The sequence below is a fragment of the Neophocaena asiaeorientalis genome, unplaced genomic scaffold, assembly GCF_003031525.2.
Source record: "Neophocaena asiaeorientalis asiaeorientalis breed wild unplaced genomic scaffold, Neophocaena_asiaeorientalis_V1.1 scaffold211, whole genome shotgun sequence".
Classification (NCBI taxonomy): Eukaryota; Metazoa; Chordata; class Mammalia; order Artiodactyla; family Phocoenidae; genus Neophocaena; species Neophocaena asiaeorientalis.
The window spans coordinates 1,303,319-1,323,334 of record NW_020172824.1 but is presented as its reverse complement, the minus strand read 5'-3'; the positions used below and the strand labels follow the sequence as shown (position 1 = coordinate 1,323,334).

The following is a 20,016-nucleotide window of genomic DNA, read 5'->3' as shown; positions in this document are numbered from 1 at the left end:
GCAGCAAGTAGCACAAAAAAAAAAAAAAAAAAAAAAAAAAAAAGTTAAAGAAGGCTGTCTCTGAGGAGTGGGACTTGAGGCCGAGAGGGATGGGGTGAAGAAAAATCCCTTCGGTGCTATTGCACTTTACACCATGGACATATCTTATTATATTTTTAAAAAAGTAAACAAGGCCTTGATAACCATCCTCCCCTGGAGAGAAAATGGAAAAAAAAGGACAAAGTGAGAAAATCAAGAGGCTGCCATGGTGGAGGGGGATCTGAAAATGATGTTATGATGTTGAAAGAACTGGGCCCATTTACCCTGAACAAAGAGGTATACGAAGAGGCTTATGTAGGAAAAGAGAGTAGGATAGAATCAAAAGGTAGAAGAGGACATCTTTGGCTAATCATAATGACTACTCTAGGAATTCCTATCCCATGGGATATCAGGATCTGTATGGGAGATGTGTGTGTCTATGTATCCAAAGAAATTATGTGGAAAATTGTGTGCATGTATGGGTATATGCATTTAGGAGGAGGGGATGGACCATCGTTTTCAAATGATTTTTTTTTCCCCCAAAGGAGTATATGATTTAAAATAGGTTAAAAACTACTGGGTAGCTTGCCCTATGGAGTAATAAACACTCGTGTAAACAGAGGTCATCTTTTATAGATAATTTAAAATAATTCTCATACTGGATAAGATGCACTAGTTTATTTGAAAGAAACTTTTTTGCTCTTAGGTTCTAATGTTTATACAATAAAAAGAATAAAATACACTTAATAATGAAAAAAAAACATTTACTGAACACTGACCACATACTGGTCATCATGCTAAATGCTTGACATGGGCTCTCATTCCCTCTTCATAGCATCAGATTAGGTAGGTACCACATCAAAAACTCAGAGAGACAAAGAAACTTACTAGAGGTCACCCTGCAGTAAGGGATAGAGCCAAAATCAGAACCCCAAAAGTTTGGCCCTAGAGCTGGCCTGCTGGCCCCTATTGGAGAGGATTTTCGCTGTCTTCACTCTGACTCTCCCTCACTGCCCTGTGTTAATTCTGCACCATGACTGACAGTTGGCAACATTTGCATCTGCAGAGCTGCTCTTCCCATTTCCTTCAGTGTTTACCTTGTTCCATCTGCATGTCATTTTTTTGTGTCTTAATTGTCTGTGTTTTATCTGAACTTGATTTCATTTAATAACAAGTCTTTTATTTCATCAAAAAATATATACATATATTATCTGTCTACCTATCTATCTATCGAAAGAGGTTGTATTTGTTTTCTATTGCTAGTGTGACAGTGCTTTGAAACAACACACCTTTAATGTTTTGTAGGTTAGAATTCCAGCCTGGGTCTCACTGGGCTAAAATCAAGGTACTCCAAGGGCTGTCTTCTTTTCTGGAGGTTCTGGGGGAGAATCGTTTCCTTGCCTTCTCCAGCTCTCCTGGTTCATGGTCCCCTTTCTCCTTCCTTGAAGCCAGGAACATTAGGTAGAGTCCATCTCACATCCCATCACTCTGATCTCCCTTGTGATTACATTGGACTTGCCCAAATCAACCAGGAAAATCTCTCCATCTCAAAGGCCTTAATTTATGACATCTGCAAAATCTCTTTTGGCATGTAAGATAGCATATTCACATTTTCCAGGGATTGGGACGTGGGCATCTTTGAAGATGATTACTCTGCCTATCATAAGCACCTACTAAGTGCAGGCACTTTTCTGGGGACTGAGGCAAAACACAGTCCCTTCCCTAGAAGAGATTACGGTTGAGGAGATACTGAAACAGAGAAGGGAAATAGAAAAAATATGTTCTATGAGAGAAGTGTGAACAATTACAGCACTATGCAGAGCCTGCCTGGGATCGAGGGTGAGCTAGAGAAAATCTGGCTAAAAAATTAGAATTATTCTTGACATACTCCTGTGACTTTGTTACGTTTCATGCAGGTTTTCGGCGCCAGCTGTCCATCCAGAGGATAGCTTGTTCTTTCTCCAAAAGTCAGGACTTCAGATGTCTCTTCCACTTTGATGAAGCCCACGGACAGCTTTTCATCTCATTTAATAACCAGCTAGCATTGCTGGCAGTGAAAAGTGATTCCGGCAAGAGGGTGAAAAGCCACAAGAAAGCAGTCACTTGTGTGTTTTACAATTCAGTCTTGAAGCAGGTAATGATGTTTTTCTGTCACTCTCCTGACATGTCCCCACAGCCAGAGGCTTATTTCCTTAATTCAATCTAAGGACAAATATAGAAAAGGAAATGTGGAAAAGAAATGATTTAATAACTGTGTGTATTTCTGCAATAATGTGTATTCAGGTGGATTTGAAGAGTGATTTCATTTTCAACCAGTGACCACAGCAGCACTGATAGAGTTACTAGGAGGAAACATTCCAGCTAAAACAAACACAACACGGAATGTAATTGAACTTACCTTTGTTACCCGCTAGTTTGGGTTTTGATGCCAAATGCAAGTGAACCTGGCTGTAAAGTTCCCTTTTATGAACACCATCCTCCTGCATCCCCATGGAAAGATCTGAAATATGCATGAAATGTAATTAGCAAAGATCCATTTTGCCGGCGTAGTTTAGGCAAGTGGCTCACAGTGGCAGCCCGAAATGTATTCATAATAAAATGATTCAGTTAAATGTGGTGCCACTTGGTATGCCGCGCGAGTGTTGTTTGTCTCCCGACCACGGTAATGATGCTTTGCAGCTTTTGCTTGTGGGAGCGCTCCCTGCATGTCAATGAGGAAGCGGGCTCCTCTGGAGTGGAGACGCCGCAAGGACCACAGGCCTTCTTAGAGGAAAGGGAGGGCCAGCCTGTGGATATCACAGAGCGAGCGGGCACCCATGGAGCTTCGTCTGCGACCATGATCACCTCAGGCCTGATAGTCACAGCACAGCCGGAGCCAAGCAGACAGCCGGTATCCAGCTTGTGGCCAATTAAACAGTAACTCTAGCCCATTCTTTCTTTCCTTGCTGCAGAAGCTTCTGCATTTCCACAGAAATGAGTAGTTCAGATTGGGTGCAAGGGGAGGAGAGCCCTTTGTCAGTAATGAGTAGTGTGTCATGTCACTACTTCAAACAGTCTGTTTTCCGGTTATTCTAGGAGCTAAAAATCCTTTACAAAACGATCCATTTTGAATTCCATCTTCAGGGAGAACATTCCCTCGTAAATGTTTTACTGAACTTTGTGAACGCAACCAGTTAATGCGACTCCCTGGTGGCCACTGAGAGATGTATTTGTTTCCAGGAGAACATTCTGCTAATTGAGATCTGCAAAGTTAAAGTGCTAGGTTTGTGTGTTGATGTTACGATCTGCTATGGCCTGACCATAAAATGAGCAATCTTCCATGAGGAATTCAGGAAATGGGACACAAAGAAGGTCTGGAATCTTCCATTTGGAATATGAAGATAAAGCCAAGATAACACAAAGATATGCAAGTTATAGGCAGCAATAGACTATGCACATATGGAATATCATATAGAAAGAATCTGTACAAATATGAGGTGGATATTCATGCCTCTACTTATTTCTGCTGTTAAAAGTATAAATAATTAAATGCATTAATATGTATATAGAGCACATAGAGCTGTGTGTCATACATAAGTGTTTCCTGACTATTAGCAGCTAAGTTATAGAGAAACACTTTAATGTTGTATAACATTTATAATTGTAAAAATATGTTGCAGTCAAGTGCAAAGAAAATAATATCACCCACAGTCCCATCAGCCAGTGATAATTTATCATTTCAGAATAATTAGACAAAGCAAATAAAACAGTTTTGAATAAGTTTCAGGTGCCAGGAATGAGGGATCAAAGATTCACGTGCCACACAGTTTCTTTGCCCCCGTAGGTCAGGGAGACTCAGGTTCTGGGCGTCTTCCAAGAGCTCATTGCTGGGTAGGTGCTCATTACAGGATGGTGGGGTGAAAGAAGAGGAAGTAGACACATGACCAACTCACAAGGAAACAATGGAGTACAGTGAAATGAATAGGGGTAAAAGAAAAGTGCCATCCTTGGAAAGTGATCAAATCTGGCTGGGGCTGGGGTGGGTGACATTCAGCAGAGCCCTGAAATCTAGAGTGGGAACCCCTAAGAGGAGAGAAGGAAGTAGCTCCAGACAGAAGGTACAACATGGCCACCTGCAAAGAAGCTTGAGCACAGACTCTACATTTTTTTTCAGGGAGAGGGTTTATTCTGGTATGGCTAGTTTTGGGAGACTTGGCAAAAACTGTGGGACTTGAGGCAGTGAAGGGAGCTTAGAGCCAGATTGTGAAGGTCATTCACTCAATGTACCAAGGTCTAGTCTTGGAAAAATATAGACTTGAGGTTAGAACAGCAGTTCTCACAGCGTGATCTCAGGTCCCTGGGGAAGTCAGATCCTTTCAAAGGATCTTCAAGATCACAGCTCTTTTCATTATAATATTAACTTGCTGTTTACTTTTTCCTCTCTTGTTTCATGAGTGTACAAGGGAGCTTTCTAGAGGCTCTATGATGAGTGAGGACATCGTTGCTCTGATGGCTAAAGGAATATGTGCTTTTGTATTCCTGTGTTTTAACAATTTCTCAGTTTAAATTTCTACTTTGGTAAATATATATGTTTCTCTGTCTGTCTCTGTCTTTATCTCTACCTCTGTCTCTGTCTCTATTGCCCACATAAATAGAAGCTATTTGGATTCTTCAGTAATTTTTAGTAGTATAAAGGGATTCCGAGATCAAAAGTTTTGAGAACTGCTGAGTTAGAGAAATGTGAGTTCAAATGTTGGGCAGACTATTTATCGTGTCTAAGCTTCAGTTTATTGACTTTCAAAAGTGTGTGTGTGGCAGGGCGGGGGTGGTGTGAGCATAGATGTAATAATGGTAACAACAGGTATCTCTGCAGCATTGCCTTACTGTGTCCTGCCTCTTGGAAGTCGTCCTCCTTCCTCCCAGGCGGCCAGCCCTGACAAGTCTCCCCCGCTCCCCCATACCTCTCAGGTTGAAGGGTGATGCTTTAGGACACCTCTTTTTCTTATTAACATCTTGATATTTCTTACTCTTTATTTTACCCATGTGTCATATGAAAGCAGATGTTGGGAAGAGTTAGAAAGGCGGAGGGGCCCCTGAATTGGGCTTTATCTCTGGTCCCTTGAGGTGAGGAAGAGTTTTTTTCTGCCCCCTTCTCTTCTCTGCCATCGAAGTTCCTGCTGGTAAACATTCAGTTCCGGGGCTCATCTCTGGTCCTCTCGACATCCGAGGTCTCCAGGGACATCTCCTACCATACCTCTCTCCCCTCTCTGCGCGTCGGTTGCATTTCTAGTTGTTTTCCAATTAAACACTTGGCTAAATTCTCACTTTCTCCCCTCACATGTTTGATGGAAGGGAAAGATCCTTGTCTTCCCCTTCTGTGTTTTCCTACAACTCCCAACACTCTTCTGAGCACCAATGGATATTCGATTCCTTTTACTGCTATTTCTAAGTTCAAAACGAACCCATGCTTTTTCAGTCCACTGGTGCTTGCTCTTTGGTTATTTGGTTTGGTGTCTTTTTGAAAGACTTTCCTTTTATCTGAATCTAATGAAAACCTTCCCTTCCATTGTCATTTCAACATGTTGCTGACACTTTACTATTATTTCATTCTATTTGGTCATCAGTGGGAACCTACCATTATTTCTATATGAAAGTGACATGGCATATTTCTGTGACTTTTCTTTATCTTCCTGCCTTTTGGTACCCTCGCATCCTAATCTAAGAAAGTGATGTTAAGCCACACAGAGCCTTTGAAAAGGAACCTTATGCTTCATTTCACCCAGCAAAGCTTGCCCTCACAGCTAGTGGCGGAACAAGTTGGGACAGGTTGAGGGAGTCATTGGAATGCACAATTTTGAAAGAATCAAAGTCACTCAGTATCCTGGAGGTAGTTCTAATGAACTGTCTTTGCATAGAATCCTTAAATAAAGCTTTTCTTAAAAACCCATGAATGCTGGGGAACTTTAAAAATGTATTTGTAGGTAACATATAAACTGGAATAGATAAAATTTCTGACTTACCACCATGGCTCTCATCCTAATGATGTGGGTTTATGTGTTTTTGTAAAATAGGTAATGTTTCAGTGTGTTTTGCATCTAGACATATTTATCGTCAGGCTAAATATATCAGTATCATCAAATCTTGACAGACAATGATATTTACTATTTTTCTCATTGAAATAATTTATTTTTTGTAAAACATTACTTGCTTATTATAAGAAATTAAAACAACGCAGTAGGTTCAGGTAAAGAATTAAATATTGCTGAAACATCGTCAAAATATCTAAATATCTCTCTGTGCATAGACTATTTCATCTGAATATGGTTCTGTAACTTACTTTCTTATTCTGAAACATAGTGGAATTATTTCCTTGTACCTAAATGTAGATCAACTTCATCAGTTTTAAAAGGCAGCAGTGTCTCATTGCACGTATGTATCATAATTTACTGATCCATTTGCCTTGACGAGCATTTTGCTATTATGCATTTCTTTATGCATAAATATATTCACACTCATGACTTTGTAAGGTAAAATCTTGAGAATGAATTTCTAGGTTACAATATATGCGTATGAGACAATTTGATACAAAAATGGCTTCCTGAATCTTCCCATTTTACCTTCCCATTTTACCTGTAAAAACATTAATCACATACGTACGTAAAGAGACCTGTCAGACAGTGGCTGCCTGGTGGCCTCCGGGCAGGACTCCTGAGATCCCTGACAGGGCTCCTGTAATTCAGCATGGGATGTTGGCTTTGAAAATTTGAAGATTAGACCTCTACTTTACCCAGAGTGGTGTTTTTTCTTGAGGACCAGCTCTCACACTCTCACAGGTAACATGATGCCAATCATTCATTAAACATGGGACTGGGGTATAATTTTTTAGTGGCAGTGCATCTCCTGTCCTCGTTTCTGCATACGATTTTGGGGGAATTGAGATATTTGAGAATCTAACCAATTCAATCGGTAGTTCCCGTGGGAAATGTAATATCTGAGCAGAGGGAAGGGGACAAGCTTGAGGGAAATTTATCCCCACCTTACAAAGCACCTCTTCAGTGCTTGTATTTAAGGCAAAATCAATGAGCTTCTAATTGAACAGAACTGGATGAACACGAGTGAAAACTTTCTCTTTGCCTGCTTACTGCTGGGCTCCAAGTGACCAGCCTTCAGTTAACGTGGCTTTTCTTCACTGGTCAGCTTAAGGCTGTCCTTGGTTACATGTCAATACTGAGGCTATGAGCTCTGGTCACTTGATGGAGTTGTGGGAAACACCCTAGCCTTAAGGTTAAACCAACACACACACACACACACACACACACACACACACACACACACACACTTATTTAAATGTGATTACTTAGAAGGAATAATACATTTCAGTGTTATAAAACTCAAATGGACAAAGGGTATACAGTGAAAATTTCCTCTTATCCCTGTTTTTACCTACCAGTTTCCTTCCCTGGAGGCAACCAGTTCATGAGATCCATGAGCAACCCTTTAAGGGCTGTTGTATTCATATACAAGTAAATATGTATACTCACTTTTAAATAGATGTATATAATAATTCTTAATATTTAAGAATATTTATTATTTTAATTGCTCTTTGCACAGAAACACTGCTCTGTACATTGATTTTCCACCCAACGATACAGCCGAAAGATCATTTTATTTATCTCCTTATCCAGAGTATCCTCTTTCGTTTTGTCAGCTGCATGGTATTCTATTAAATGGGTGTGCCAAACTTTATTAATCAGTTCTTCTGGGCATTTAGACGGAGTCCAGTATTTTTGTATTACAAATAATGTAGTAATTTTTTACCTTGAATGCACAAATTTTGGCACTAGTGAGGAAATATCTGTGAGATAAATTTCTAGAACTGGAATTAGTGGGTCAGAGAGTATTTATGACAGTAACCTTGACAGATGTTGTCTAATTTTCTGCATAAAAGGTGCATTAAATCCATCAGCAGGATAAAAGATCACCCTTTCCTTAGCCTCTCTCATTAACACAGTCTCAGCTATTTTTGTTTGTTTGCTTGTTTGTTTTTTTTTTTGGCGGTACGCAGGCCTCTCACTGTTGTGGCCTCTCCCGTTGTGGAGCACAGGCTCCGGACGCGCAGGCTCAGCGGCCCTGGCTCATGGACCCAGCCGCTCCACAGCATGTGGGATCTTCCTGGACCGGGGCACGAATCTGTGTCCCCTGCATCGGCAGGCAGACTCTCAACCACTGTGCCACCAGGGAGGCCCCTCAGCTATTTTTTTAAGACTATTTAAAAAAAATTTTTTTTAAAGAGCATTTTTAGGTTCATAGCAAAATTAAGAACAAAGTACAGAAACATTCCGTATACTCCTGTCCCTCACATGCATAACCTCTTCCTTTATCCACATTCCCCAGTAGAATGGTATATTTGTTACACTTGATAAAACTATATTGACACATCCTTACCATCAAGTGTAATCACAGTTTATATAAGGGGTCCACTCTTGGTGTTATATACTTTAAGAGTTTAGACAAATGTATAATGACATGTCCATCATTATAGCATCATAAAAATCCTCTGTGCTCCACCTGTTTATCCCACCTCCCCTAACCCCTGGCACCCACTGATATTTTTACTGTCTACATAGTTTAGTTTTTTCAGAGTGTCATATAATTGGAATACAGTATGTAGACTTTTCAGATTGGCTTCTATTACTCAGTAGTATGCATTTACATTTCCTCTACGTATCTTAATGTCTTGATAGCTTATTTTTTTAGAACACTGAATAATATTCCATTGTATGGATGTACTGCAGATTATTTATCCATTCACCTGCTGAAGGACATCTTAGTTGCTTCCAAGTACTGGCAATTATGAATAAAGCAACTATAAACATCTGTGTGCAGGCTTTCGTGCGGACATGAGTTTTCAGCCCCTTAGGGTAAACATCAAACAGCATGGTGGCTGGATTATATGGTAAGAGTATATTTAGTTTTGTAAAAAGATTGTCAATTGCCTTCTAAATTGGCTGTACCATCTTACTTTCCCACTATCAAAGAATGAGAGTTCCTATTGCTCCACGTCCTTGTCAGCATTTGGTGTTGTCAGTGTTCTAGATTTAGACCACTCTAATAGATGTGTAGTATCACATTTTTGTTTTACTTTGTATTTCCTTGATGACATATGATGGGAAGTATCTTTTCAAATGCTTACTTGCCATTTGTTTACCTTCCTTAGTGAGGTGTCTGTTAATGTCTCTGGCCCATTTTTTTAATTGGGTTTTTTGTTTTCTTATTGTTGAATTTTAAGTGTTCTTTGTGTATTTTGGGTAACAGTGATTCATCAAATATGTCTTTTGAAAATATTTTTTCCCGATCTTGGCTTGTCTTTTTATTCTCCTGACAGTGTCTTTTGCAGGGCAGAAAATTTTAAATTTAATGAAGTCTAGCTTTCAATTATTTTTTCATGTACTATACCTTTGGTGTTTTATCTAAAAATTCATCATCAAACCTAAGGTTATTTAAATTTTCTCCTATGTTATCTTCTTTGAGTTTTATAGTTTTGTGTTTTATATTTAGGTCTGTGATCCATTTCAAGTTAGTTTTTGTGAAAGGTGTAAAGTCTGTGTCCAAATTCATATTTTTATATGTGGATGTCCAGTTGTTCAAGGACCATTTGTTGAAAAGTTTATCTTTTCTCCATTGTATTGCCTTTGCTTTTTTGTCAAAGATCAGTTGACTATATTTATGTAGTCTAATTTTGTGCTCTCTATTTTGTTCTACTGATCTGGTTGTCTATTCTTTTACCAATATCATACTGTCTTGATTATTGCAGCTTTATAGTAAGTTGTGAAGTCAGGTAGTGTCAATCCTCTGATTTGTTCTTCTTCTGCAATATTGTGTTGCTACATCTGAGTATGTGGTCTTTCTCTGTAAACTTTAGATCAGTTTGTTGATATCCATCCACAAAGTAACTCATTGGGGTTTTGATTTGAATTGCATGAAACATATAGATTAACTTGGAAAGGACTGAGATCTGGACAATATTAAGTCTTCCTAACCATGGACATGGAATATCTCTCATTTATTTAGTCTTTGATTTCATTCATCAGAGTTTTTTACTTTACCTCATATAGATCTTCTACATATTTTATTGGATTTATATTATTTCAGCTTTGTGATGCTAGTGTAAATTGTATTGTGGTATTATTTCCAAATTCCTCTTGTTCATTGCTGCTGTATAGGAAAATGATTGACTTTTGTATATTAACTTTGTATCCTGCAATCCTGCAATAATCGCTTCTTAGCTCCAGGAGATTTTTTTGGTCAATTCTTTAAGATTTTCTACATAGAGGATCATGTTATCTGCTAGCAAAAGCAGTTTTATTTCTTTGTTCCCAACCTTTATGCCTTTTCCCCTTTACTTGTCTTATTGCATTAGGCAGAGCTTCCATATAATGTTGAAAAGGAGTGATGAGAGGGAACATCCTTGCCTTGTACCTGACCTTAGTAAGAAAGAGTCAAGATTCTCACTATTAAGTATGATAGTAGCTCCATGTTTTTTGTAGATATTTTTTGTCAAGTGAAGGAAGTTCCCCTCTATTCTTATTTTACTGAGAGTTTTTAATCATAAGTGGGTGTTGGATTTTGTCATGGGGTTTTTTTTTTTGCATCTGATATAATCATGTGATTATATAATGTGATATAATCATGTGATATAATCATGTGATTTTTCTTTTTAAGCCTATTGATATGATGGTTTACATCAGCATTACCCAACCTTTTTGGCGCCAGGGACTGGTTTCGTGGAAGACAGTTTTTCCACGGATGGGATGGGGGTGGGGGTGGGGGATGGTTCAGATGGTTATGTGAGTGCTGGGGCGTGATGAGGAGTAGCGGATGAAACTTTGCTTGCTTGCCCGCTGCTCACCTTCTGCTGTGCAGCCTGGTTCCTTACAGACCCAGGGGTTGGGGCCCCCTGGTTTACATTAATTAATTTTCAGAAGTTGAACCAACCAAATTCTTCTGATGCATTGTTGGAGTTGATTAAAAAAATTTTTTTTTTAAGATTGGTTCAAGATGGCAGAGTAGGAGGATGTGCGCTCACTCCGTCTTGCTAGGGCACCGGAGTCACAACTAACTGCTGAACAATCATCAACAGGAAGACACTGGAACTCACCGCAAAAGATATCCCACATCCAAAGACAAAAGAGAAGCCACAATAAGACAGTAGAAGGGGTGCAATCACAGTAAAATCAAATCCCATAGCTGCTGGGTGGGTGACTCACAGACTGGAGAACACTTATACCACAGAAGTCCACCCACTAGAGTGAAGGTTCTGAGTCTCATGTCAGGCTTCCCAACCTGGGAGTCCAGCAAAGGGAGGAGGAATTCCTAGAGAATCAGACTTCGAAGGCTAGTGGAATTTGATCGCAGGACTTCAACAGGACTGGGGAAAACAGAGACCCCACTCTTGGAGGGTACACACAAAGTAGTGTGCATATCAGGACCCAGGGGAAGGAGCAGTGACCCCATAGGAGACTGAACCAGACCTACCTGCTAGCGTTGGAGGGTCTCCTGCAGAGGCGGGGGGTGTCTGTGGCTCACCATGAGTACAAGGACACTGGTAGAAGAAATTCTGGAAAGTACTCCTTAGTGTGAGCTCTCCCAGAGTTGGCCATTAGCCCCACCAAAGAGCCGGCTAGGCTCCAGTGTTGGGTTGCCTCAGACCAAACAACCAACAGGGACAGAACCCAGCCCTACCCATCAGCAGACAAGCAGATTAAAGTTTTACTGAGCTCTGCCCACCAGAGCAACACCCAGCTCTACCCACCACCAGTCCCTCCCATCAGGAAACTTGCACAAGCCTCCTAGATAGCCTTATCCAGCAGAGGGCAGACAGCAGAAGCAAGAAGAACTACAGTCCTGCAGCGTGTGGAATGAACACCACATTCACAGAAACATAGACAAAATGAGAAGGCAGAGGGCTATGTACCAGATGAACGAACAAGATAAACCCCCTGAAAAACAACTAAATGAAGTGGAGATAGGCAACCTTCCAGAAAAAGAATTCAGAATAATGATAGTGAAGATGATCCCAGACCTCGGAAAAAGAATGGAGGCAAAGATCGAGAAAATGCAAGAAATGTTTAACAAAGACCTAGAAGAATTAAAGAATAAACACCGAGAAGAATTAAAGAACAAACAAACAGAGATGAACAATACAATAACTGAAATGAGAAATACACTAGAAGGAATCAATAGCAGAATAACTGAGGCAGAAGAATGGATAAGTGACCTGGAAGACAGAATGGTGGAATTCACTGCCATGGATCAGAATAAAGAAAAAAGAATCAAAAGAAATAAAGACAGCCTGAGGGACCTCTGGGACAACATTAAATGCAACAACATTTGCATTATAGGGGTCCCAGAAGGAGAAGAGAGAGAGAAAGGACCTGAGAAAATATTTGAAGAGTTTATAGTTGAAAACTTCCCTAACATAGGAAATGAAATAGCCACCCAACTCCAGGAAGCACAGAGAGTCCCAGGCAGGATAAACCCAAGGAGAAACACATTGAGACACATAGTAGTCAAACTGACAAAAATTAAAGGCAAAGAAAAATTATTAAAAGCAACAAGGGAAAAACAACAAATAACTTAAAAGGGAACTCCCATAAGGTTAACAGCTGATATCTCAGCAGAAACTCTACAAGCCAGAAGGGAGTGGCACTATATATTTAAAATGATGAAAGGGAAGAAACTACAACCAAGGATACTCTACCCGGCAAGGATCTCATTCACATTCAATGGAGAAATCAAAAGCTTTATAGACAAGCAAAACTAAGAGAATTCAGCACCGTCAAACCAGCTCTGCAACAAATGCCAAAGGAATTTCTCTAAGTGGGAAACACAAGAGAAGAAAAGGACCTACAAAAACAAACCCAAAACAAGAAAATGGTAATAGGAACATACATATCGATAATTACCTTAAATGTGAATGGATTAAATGCTCCAACCATAAGACACAGGCTCGCTGAATGGATACAAAAAGAAGACCTATATATATACTGTCTACAAGAGACCCACAAGTGGGTTTTTTTTAGACTACATATATATAGTTGGTCTTATCTTTGATCTGCTCTGACAATTTGACTTGATTTGTACATTTTGACCTTTGACATTTTAAGTGATTATTGATACAGTTGGATTAATATTGATAGAGTTGGATTAATATCTACCATATTTGTTACTGTTTTCTGTTGGTTGCCCTTATTCTTTGCTCCTATTTTTGTCTTTTACATTTTTTTTTGCCTCTTGTGGTTTTAATTGAGTATTTTAAATGATTCTGTTTCCTTTCCTTTCTTAGCATTATCAGTCATATATATATTTTTTAAAAACTTTCTTTAGATTGCCCTGGAGTTTTCAATATACATTTATAACTAATCCAAGTCTACTTTCAAATAACACTATATTGTTTCACAGGTAGTGTTAGTACCTTATACTAATAAAATAATCTAATTCCTCCCTCATGTCCCTTGTATCATTGCTGTCATTCATTTCCCTTAAGTACATAATTTAATTATATACATAATTACACGTTATGTATATACATAATACATATTAAATATATAATTTAATACATTGTTGCCATTATTGGTTTGAGCAAACTGTTACCTATTAGGTCAATTAAGGTTAAAACAAAAGTTTTTTTTAATCTTCACGTATTCCTATTCAATATTCTTCCTTTCTTTTTGTAGATCCAATTTTCTGACCTATATAATTTTCTTTTCTCTGAAGAACGTCTTTTAGTCTATTTTGAAGTCAGGTCTACTGGCAAAAAATTCCCTCGATTTTTCTTTGTCTGAGAATGTCTTTATTTCTCCTTTAGTTTTAGTTGTTTTCGCAGGGTACAGAATTCTGGGTTGGTGACTTTTTGCTGTCAGCACTTTAATTTCACTCCAATCCCTTCTTGCTTGCATGTTTTCTGAGAAGTCAGGTGTAATTCTTATCTTTGTTCCTTTGTAGGTAAGGTAGGTATCTTTTTCCACTGGCTTCTTTCAAGATCTTTTCCTTATCCTTGATTTTCTGTAGTTTGAATATGATATACCTAGGTGTAGTTTTTTTACATTTATCCTTCCTGGTGTTATGTGAGCTTCCTGAATCTGTGGTTTGATGTCCAACACTAATTAGGGGAAGTTCTCAGTCATTATTGTTTCAAGGATTTCTTCTATTCTTTTCTTTCTTCTCCTTCTGGTATTCTCATTATGTGAATGTTACACCTTGTTTAGTTGTCCCACAGTTCTTGGATACTGTATTTTTTTTTTCAGTCTCTGCTCGCTTTGCTTTTCAGTTTCTGAGGTTTCTGATTTATCCTCAAGCTCAGAGATGCTTTCCCCAGCCATATCCAGTCTACTAGTAAGCCCATCAAAGGCATGCTTCATTTCTGTTACAATATTTTTGATCTAGCTCTAGCATTTCTTCTTGATTATTAAGGATTTCCATTTCTCTGCTTATGTTACCCAACCCATCTGTTCTTACAAGCTGTCTATTTTACCCATTAGACCCCTTAGCTTATTAATATTAGTTGTCTTGAATTCCAGATCTGATCATTCTAACATCTCTGCCATGTCTGAGTCTGATGCTTGCTCTATTTCTTCAGACTATGTTATTTTGCCTTTTAGTATGTTTTGTAAATTTTCTTGATAGTCGGACATGTTGTGCTGGGCCAAAGGGACTGACGTAAACAGGCCTTTCGAGATGTGGTGGCCAGGTGGCGGGGGTGGGAGTATTCTGTAGTTCTGTGATTAGGTCGCAGTCTTTTAGTGAGCCTGTGCCTCTGGACTGTGCACTTCACCTATGCTTCTCAGTTGTCTTCCACCCTTCGGTGAAACAAGAAGGCTATCAGTTAGGCTCTGATGAAACCCCAGCAAGTTAGGCTCTGTAAACATTTTCTCCTGAGGGCAGACCTTGTTAAGAACAGAGCTGTCTGACGTATTTTGAAGCTGTTCCCTTCCCTCTGACCCTGCCAGAGCATGAGGGGATTTTTCTCTAATATTTATAGGGAGAACCTGGTCCATAACCTCAAAATAAAACTCATAAACTTGTGGAGGCTCCCCTATCACCAGCTCCCAGAATTTTTAACTCTCACACTTATCCACTTTGAGCCTCCAGTGATTCGTAAGTTACAGTTCAGGTTTTCCTCTCTTGGCTCTGTTTCCTGGGGAGCTTTCAGTTCATGAGTTTCTGCTCTGGTAGGTTGTGATTTTCTCGATCTGCCTGTTGATCTCTCCAATTTGGAGGGCAGTGATCTGCCCTGTGACCTCACTTCTCTTACTGATCTAAGAGGAGTTGTTGATCTTTCAGCTTTTCCAGGTTTTTACTCACTGTTAGGATGGAGTGACAACTTCCAAGCTTGCAGCACCAGGACCTGCAAGTCCAATGCAGTCTCAACTATTTTTTGAAGTAGTTTTTCTTATCAATTTTTTAGAAGGAGGGACATAATGAAGTTTTAGAGTCAGAGTTCCTAATGCTTTCCATTGAGCAAGTAATTGAATTTCTCTAAGCAATGTTTTCTTATGTGTAAAATAAGAATTATAATACCTCCTGTGTAGATTTTCTGTGAAAGACAAAGAATATTGTGTATAAAGATACATAGAACAAAGTGGGAGTAAAAGCTAAATAAAATTACCCCAAAAAAGGGAAGTGATACTTTTTGACTTCATACTCTAATCCCTGTGGGTGCCTACTGATTGGGGGACTGTTCTGAGCACCTGTATAATGATCACAGGTGGTCACAGCCCGTGGTCCTTCCCATTATTCATACTGCCTAAGCCTTGCTGGCCTCCTTTCTAGTCCTTGAACATACCAAGGACACTCTGTCTCAGGGCTTTTGTGTTGCTGTTTCCTTTTCCTGGGACTCTCTTCACCCAGGTATCTGCATGGCTCCCTCCCTGACCTCTGTGTCTTTCTTCAACTAATTCCTCAGGGAAACCTTCCCAGAGCCCCCAGCTTTTCACCCACTCTCAGTGATCTCTACCTCCTTCTTGGTTATATTTTTCTCTATAACGCTTATCACCGCTAAACATCGTGTGTGTGTGTGTGTGTGTGTGTGTGTTTGTGTGTGTGTGTGTGTGCATGCTTTTCTTCTCATTTAGTTGCATCTCTCCCCTCTTCCCTCACTAAATATAAGGGCAGGAATATTTTACTGTTGGATCCCCAATGCCTAGATCCTGTGCCTTGCATACAGTAGGGGTTTGACAAACTAAAGGAATGAGTCCGAAAGATCCAATTACAAATTAATCTACAAAGAAGTGATATTCTGACAAATAAGATTTATAAATAGAGAATGGCTGCCTTAAAATATTTGAATTCTTTGTACCAGTACTCTGAGATATTATCATTCTCCTCACTTCACTACTTACTGGTAAGTAACTTCTAGAGATTTGATGCGAAATAGAAATAAAGGAGACAACCTGCTTTATATTATGGGACCACAAACAGCACTGACTTAAAAAAATACAATTATAAACAGCAATTAAGTCAAACGTCCTGATCCCTTGGTAGCCAGCCATATTTGCTGCTGCAATTTTTGGTTTTTCTTGCTTAGACCTAGAATTTAAGATGCATATAAAAGAGAACAGAAGTGCTTATTTTTGTTGGAATAGCAAAAAGACAATTAGGGGACATGGATAGAGCCTCACATATCTTAGAATTGTCTGATTGGCTGTGACAGCTTCAGATGAGAGAGACAAAAAAGACCCATATGTTCCTAAACAGTTATTAACTCAGGTACATAAGGTGGAGCGTGCCTCCATCAGAACGATTTGCTCACAGGGTCCATTTGCACTGAAGTGTAGTTATTAGGAAAGTGCCGTTTCTGCTCTGCAGACACCAAGGCCCTGTCCTCAAAGGTTAAGGTCTCATCTGATAAGAAGCAGCGAAGGGGAAACTGAAAACTTAAAGGGACTTGGTATCATCAAAATGTGGCATATAAATGTGATGCCAATACTTATTCCTGGAGTTTATTGCAGATGAAAACAGCTTGCTAAAAACACAGTCCTCACGGTCCTGTAGTTAAACCACTTCATCTGCTAAGTGATGGTAAACGCCCTCCTCTCTCACTTGACTTTGAACATCTTTTCACCTGCCTTGTTATTCTTGTATTCTGATATTGTCATAGTTTGAGCAGATTCTGGTTAATACCAGGTGTGTGTTTGTGACATAGTCGGTCCTTGCATTTCAACACGTTGTTTTCCTGAAGACTGCGCCTTAAGGTAGATTGCCATAAAATGAAATCTGACTGGCTGTACACTGTTGTCATTATTGATTCCGATTTCGTGAGAAATTGTGAAATGAGTAAAGTGCTGAACAGTACGTTGGGGTTTAGCCAGGTAAGGCAGAGGAGGGAGAGTGCAAAATAGCAAAAAGCAGAGGTTACTAATTCTTGATCGAATGTCTACATTAGATAAAAGTGGTGAGTGGATGATGAAATGCTTTGTAATGTGCGTGATGCCAGTCTTAAACAAGTAAGCAAGTCTTTCTTTGAACATTGTTTACTTTATTTTGCCTTTTTTGTTTCTATCAGGGAATACTCATCTTTTAGTACTGAAATGCCTAGCATATAATAGATGCTCAATAAACACTTTTTGAATTGAAACCATAAAATCCCCTAACCTTTTCTTCAAAGATGACTATCAAAATTTTTACTCATGCTTGGAATATTATGTTTTCATGGCTTTATCTTTAATGAATACAATCGAAATTCTTAAATAGTTATGTGAGAAAATTCCAAGTGTGATATAATTTTAAATTTCAACGTACATCTTAAAAGCTGGTTTCTGAAATGTAGCTGTCTACATTCACTCTCATGGTTGGAAGAAAACAAGACATTAAATGTTTTTCTTAAATTGTTTCGGATATGAAAAGGGATATGAGTCCAAATAAAAGGTCAGATGATTAAGCTTAAATAGGATAGTAACGCTAGCTAACTTTTATGACATTTATTGTATGCCATGAACTGTGCTAAATGCTTTACAAATATTAGCTTACTTCAACCTCTTAAAAATGGTTTAAGGTAGTGACAATGATTCTCTCTGGTTTATAGGTGAGGAAACTGAAGCTTAGAGAGATTAAGTAATGAATCCAAGGTCAGACACTGACATTTAAACTCAGGCATGCTGGCTTGAGCCAGTGCTTAACCACCATGCATATTGCACAAACCAAAACAAATAGAAACACAGTTACATGGAATGATAATTAAAGTGTTAGGTCACATTATTATGAAGATCCGGGTCTTTTGTTCTAGAAATTGCACTGTAGCTTAATAACGGTAATTAAACTTTGAAGCTACTTTTGATTTCACAGAGAGAAAATGTGTGGCATAGACATAGTTTTACATCATTTAAGAAATTGTCTGATTAAGAGTTGTAATATCAGGGGAAAAAAGGTCTGTGAGAGCTCCCACACTCACGATCAGTTCCTTGCTGAGGCATAAAGATTGCTAAACGGTGACCCTTTCATTCAATCCCTCCTCTTCTTTTTTACCTCTGGGACTACTGTCTCAGGTGAGCATCTCCACTTGGACTGATACAGCAGCCTCTAGATGGTCTTCTCACAACCCGTTTGTTTTCCACACTGCTGCCAGAGGTACCTTCACAAACCAACCAACAAAAATGCAATATCTCTCTCCTCCTTATTAAGAACAAAGAGATTGTTCCTAATTTTATTTTGAGTCATACATGCCGCTGATAACCAATGAAAGCCATAAACCCTTTCCCAGTTTTAAAAAAAAACAACAGTACACACTACCCATTATTCTCTGGCATTGCTCATTAGGGATTTCAAATATCTGTCGTCAGTTTGCTTCTTCACCTGATATTCCACCATTTATCTCATTGTCTGTACTCTGGCTCCATTACACTTCTTACTGTTTCTCATGCTTGGAATAGCCTCCAAGTTCTGTCTTCTCATCACTCTTAATTATCTGGGGTAGGATGCTGAAATAGAGGAAGGCCTTATGATGTGTCTGTCAGAGAAGGCCCAGGATTCAAACCTCGTTATATAAGCTTGGGAATGGTACTTAACTGATTAGAATCTCAAGTTCATCACTGGTAGAGAGAGGGTGATAACATAATTTTACAGAGTTTCTTTAAAGATCAAATGCGGTAGTGGGTGTAAAGGGCTTGGCACTCAATAAATACATGTTCCTATCTTCAACCCCTGATTGATCCTCCTCACATTTTATCCCCATTCCCCACTCCAATGAATGGATTTGTGGTTTTACTCTCTGTGCCCCCAGATCACCCAGGAGTGATACCTCTAAACTTGTAGGATTGTTGGGCATTGATTTACTTCTTGTCTGTTTCTCCCTCTAGCCCAGTAGTACCTGACCCGGTTGCATACTTAAATAACCTGCAGAGCTCTTTAAAAATTCCACTGCCTGATCCAATCAAGTCTGAGTCTCTGGTCTGGTACACAACTGTGATTTTTAAAGTGATTCTAGTGTACAAGCCTAGACTATAGACCCCTTGAGAGCAGGGATGCATCAGTGAAACCCCACTGCCCCCATGGAGCTGGCACCCAGTGGACGTTCAGTGAATGCCTGTAGAGTGAATGAATGAGTGAATGAATGAGTGAATACATGTATGACAGCCAGTTATCCAGGCCTTCCGAACATATATTTGATAAACTTTAACCCATTTAATTATGAAAATGTGACATTTTAACATATTCTTAATACATTTATATTTATACATTGGTAATCAATACCTAAGTGGGTAAAGATGCACTTTAAATGTTCTTAAAATCTAGATATTGCTTCAGGCAACTTTCTATCTACACATTTTTATGTTTAGTGTTTTTTTTGTTTTTTCTTTCATGCCTTTGGGTCCGAAAGTCATATGGGCAAGGTAGTTTTAACCTATAAATCTCTTAAAGGATGCCTAAATACCTAGAGCTGAAATTAGCAATCTACTTGACACTATTAAATTTCTTACTATGGAACTATTATATATAATCCTATCCCTTCTTACATTTGTTTGG

General features: G+C 39.0%; 1 protein-coding gene across 1 annotated transcript in view; it reads left to right on the top strand.

Moving 5' to 3' along the window:
- WDR49 (WD repeat domain 49) overlaps positions 1–20,016 on the top strand; it is a 102,964-nt gene that overhangs the window by 57,897 nt on the left and 25,051 nt on the right. Inside the window, 1 exon segment of the mRNA XM_024741892.1 lies at positions 1,935–2,152. Within this exon segment, the coding sequence (XP_024597660.1) occupies positions 1,935–2,152 (218 nt within the window).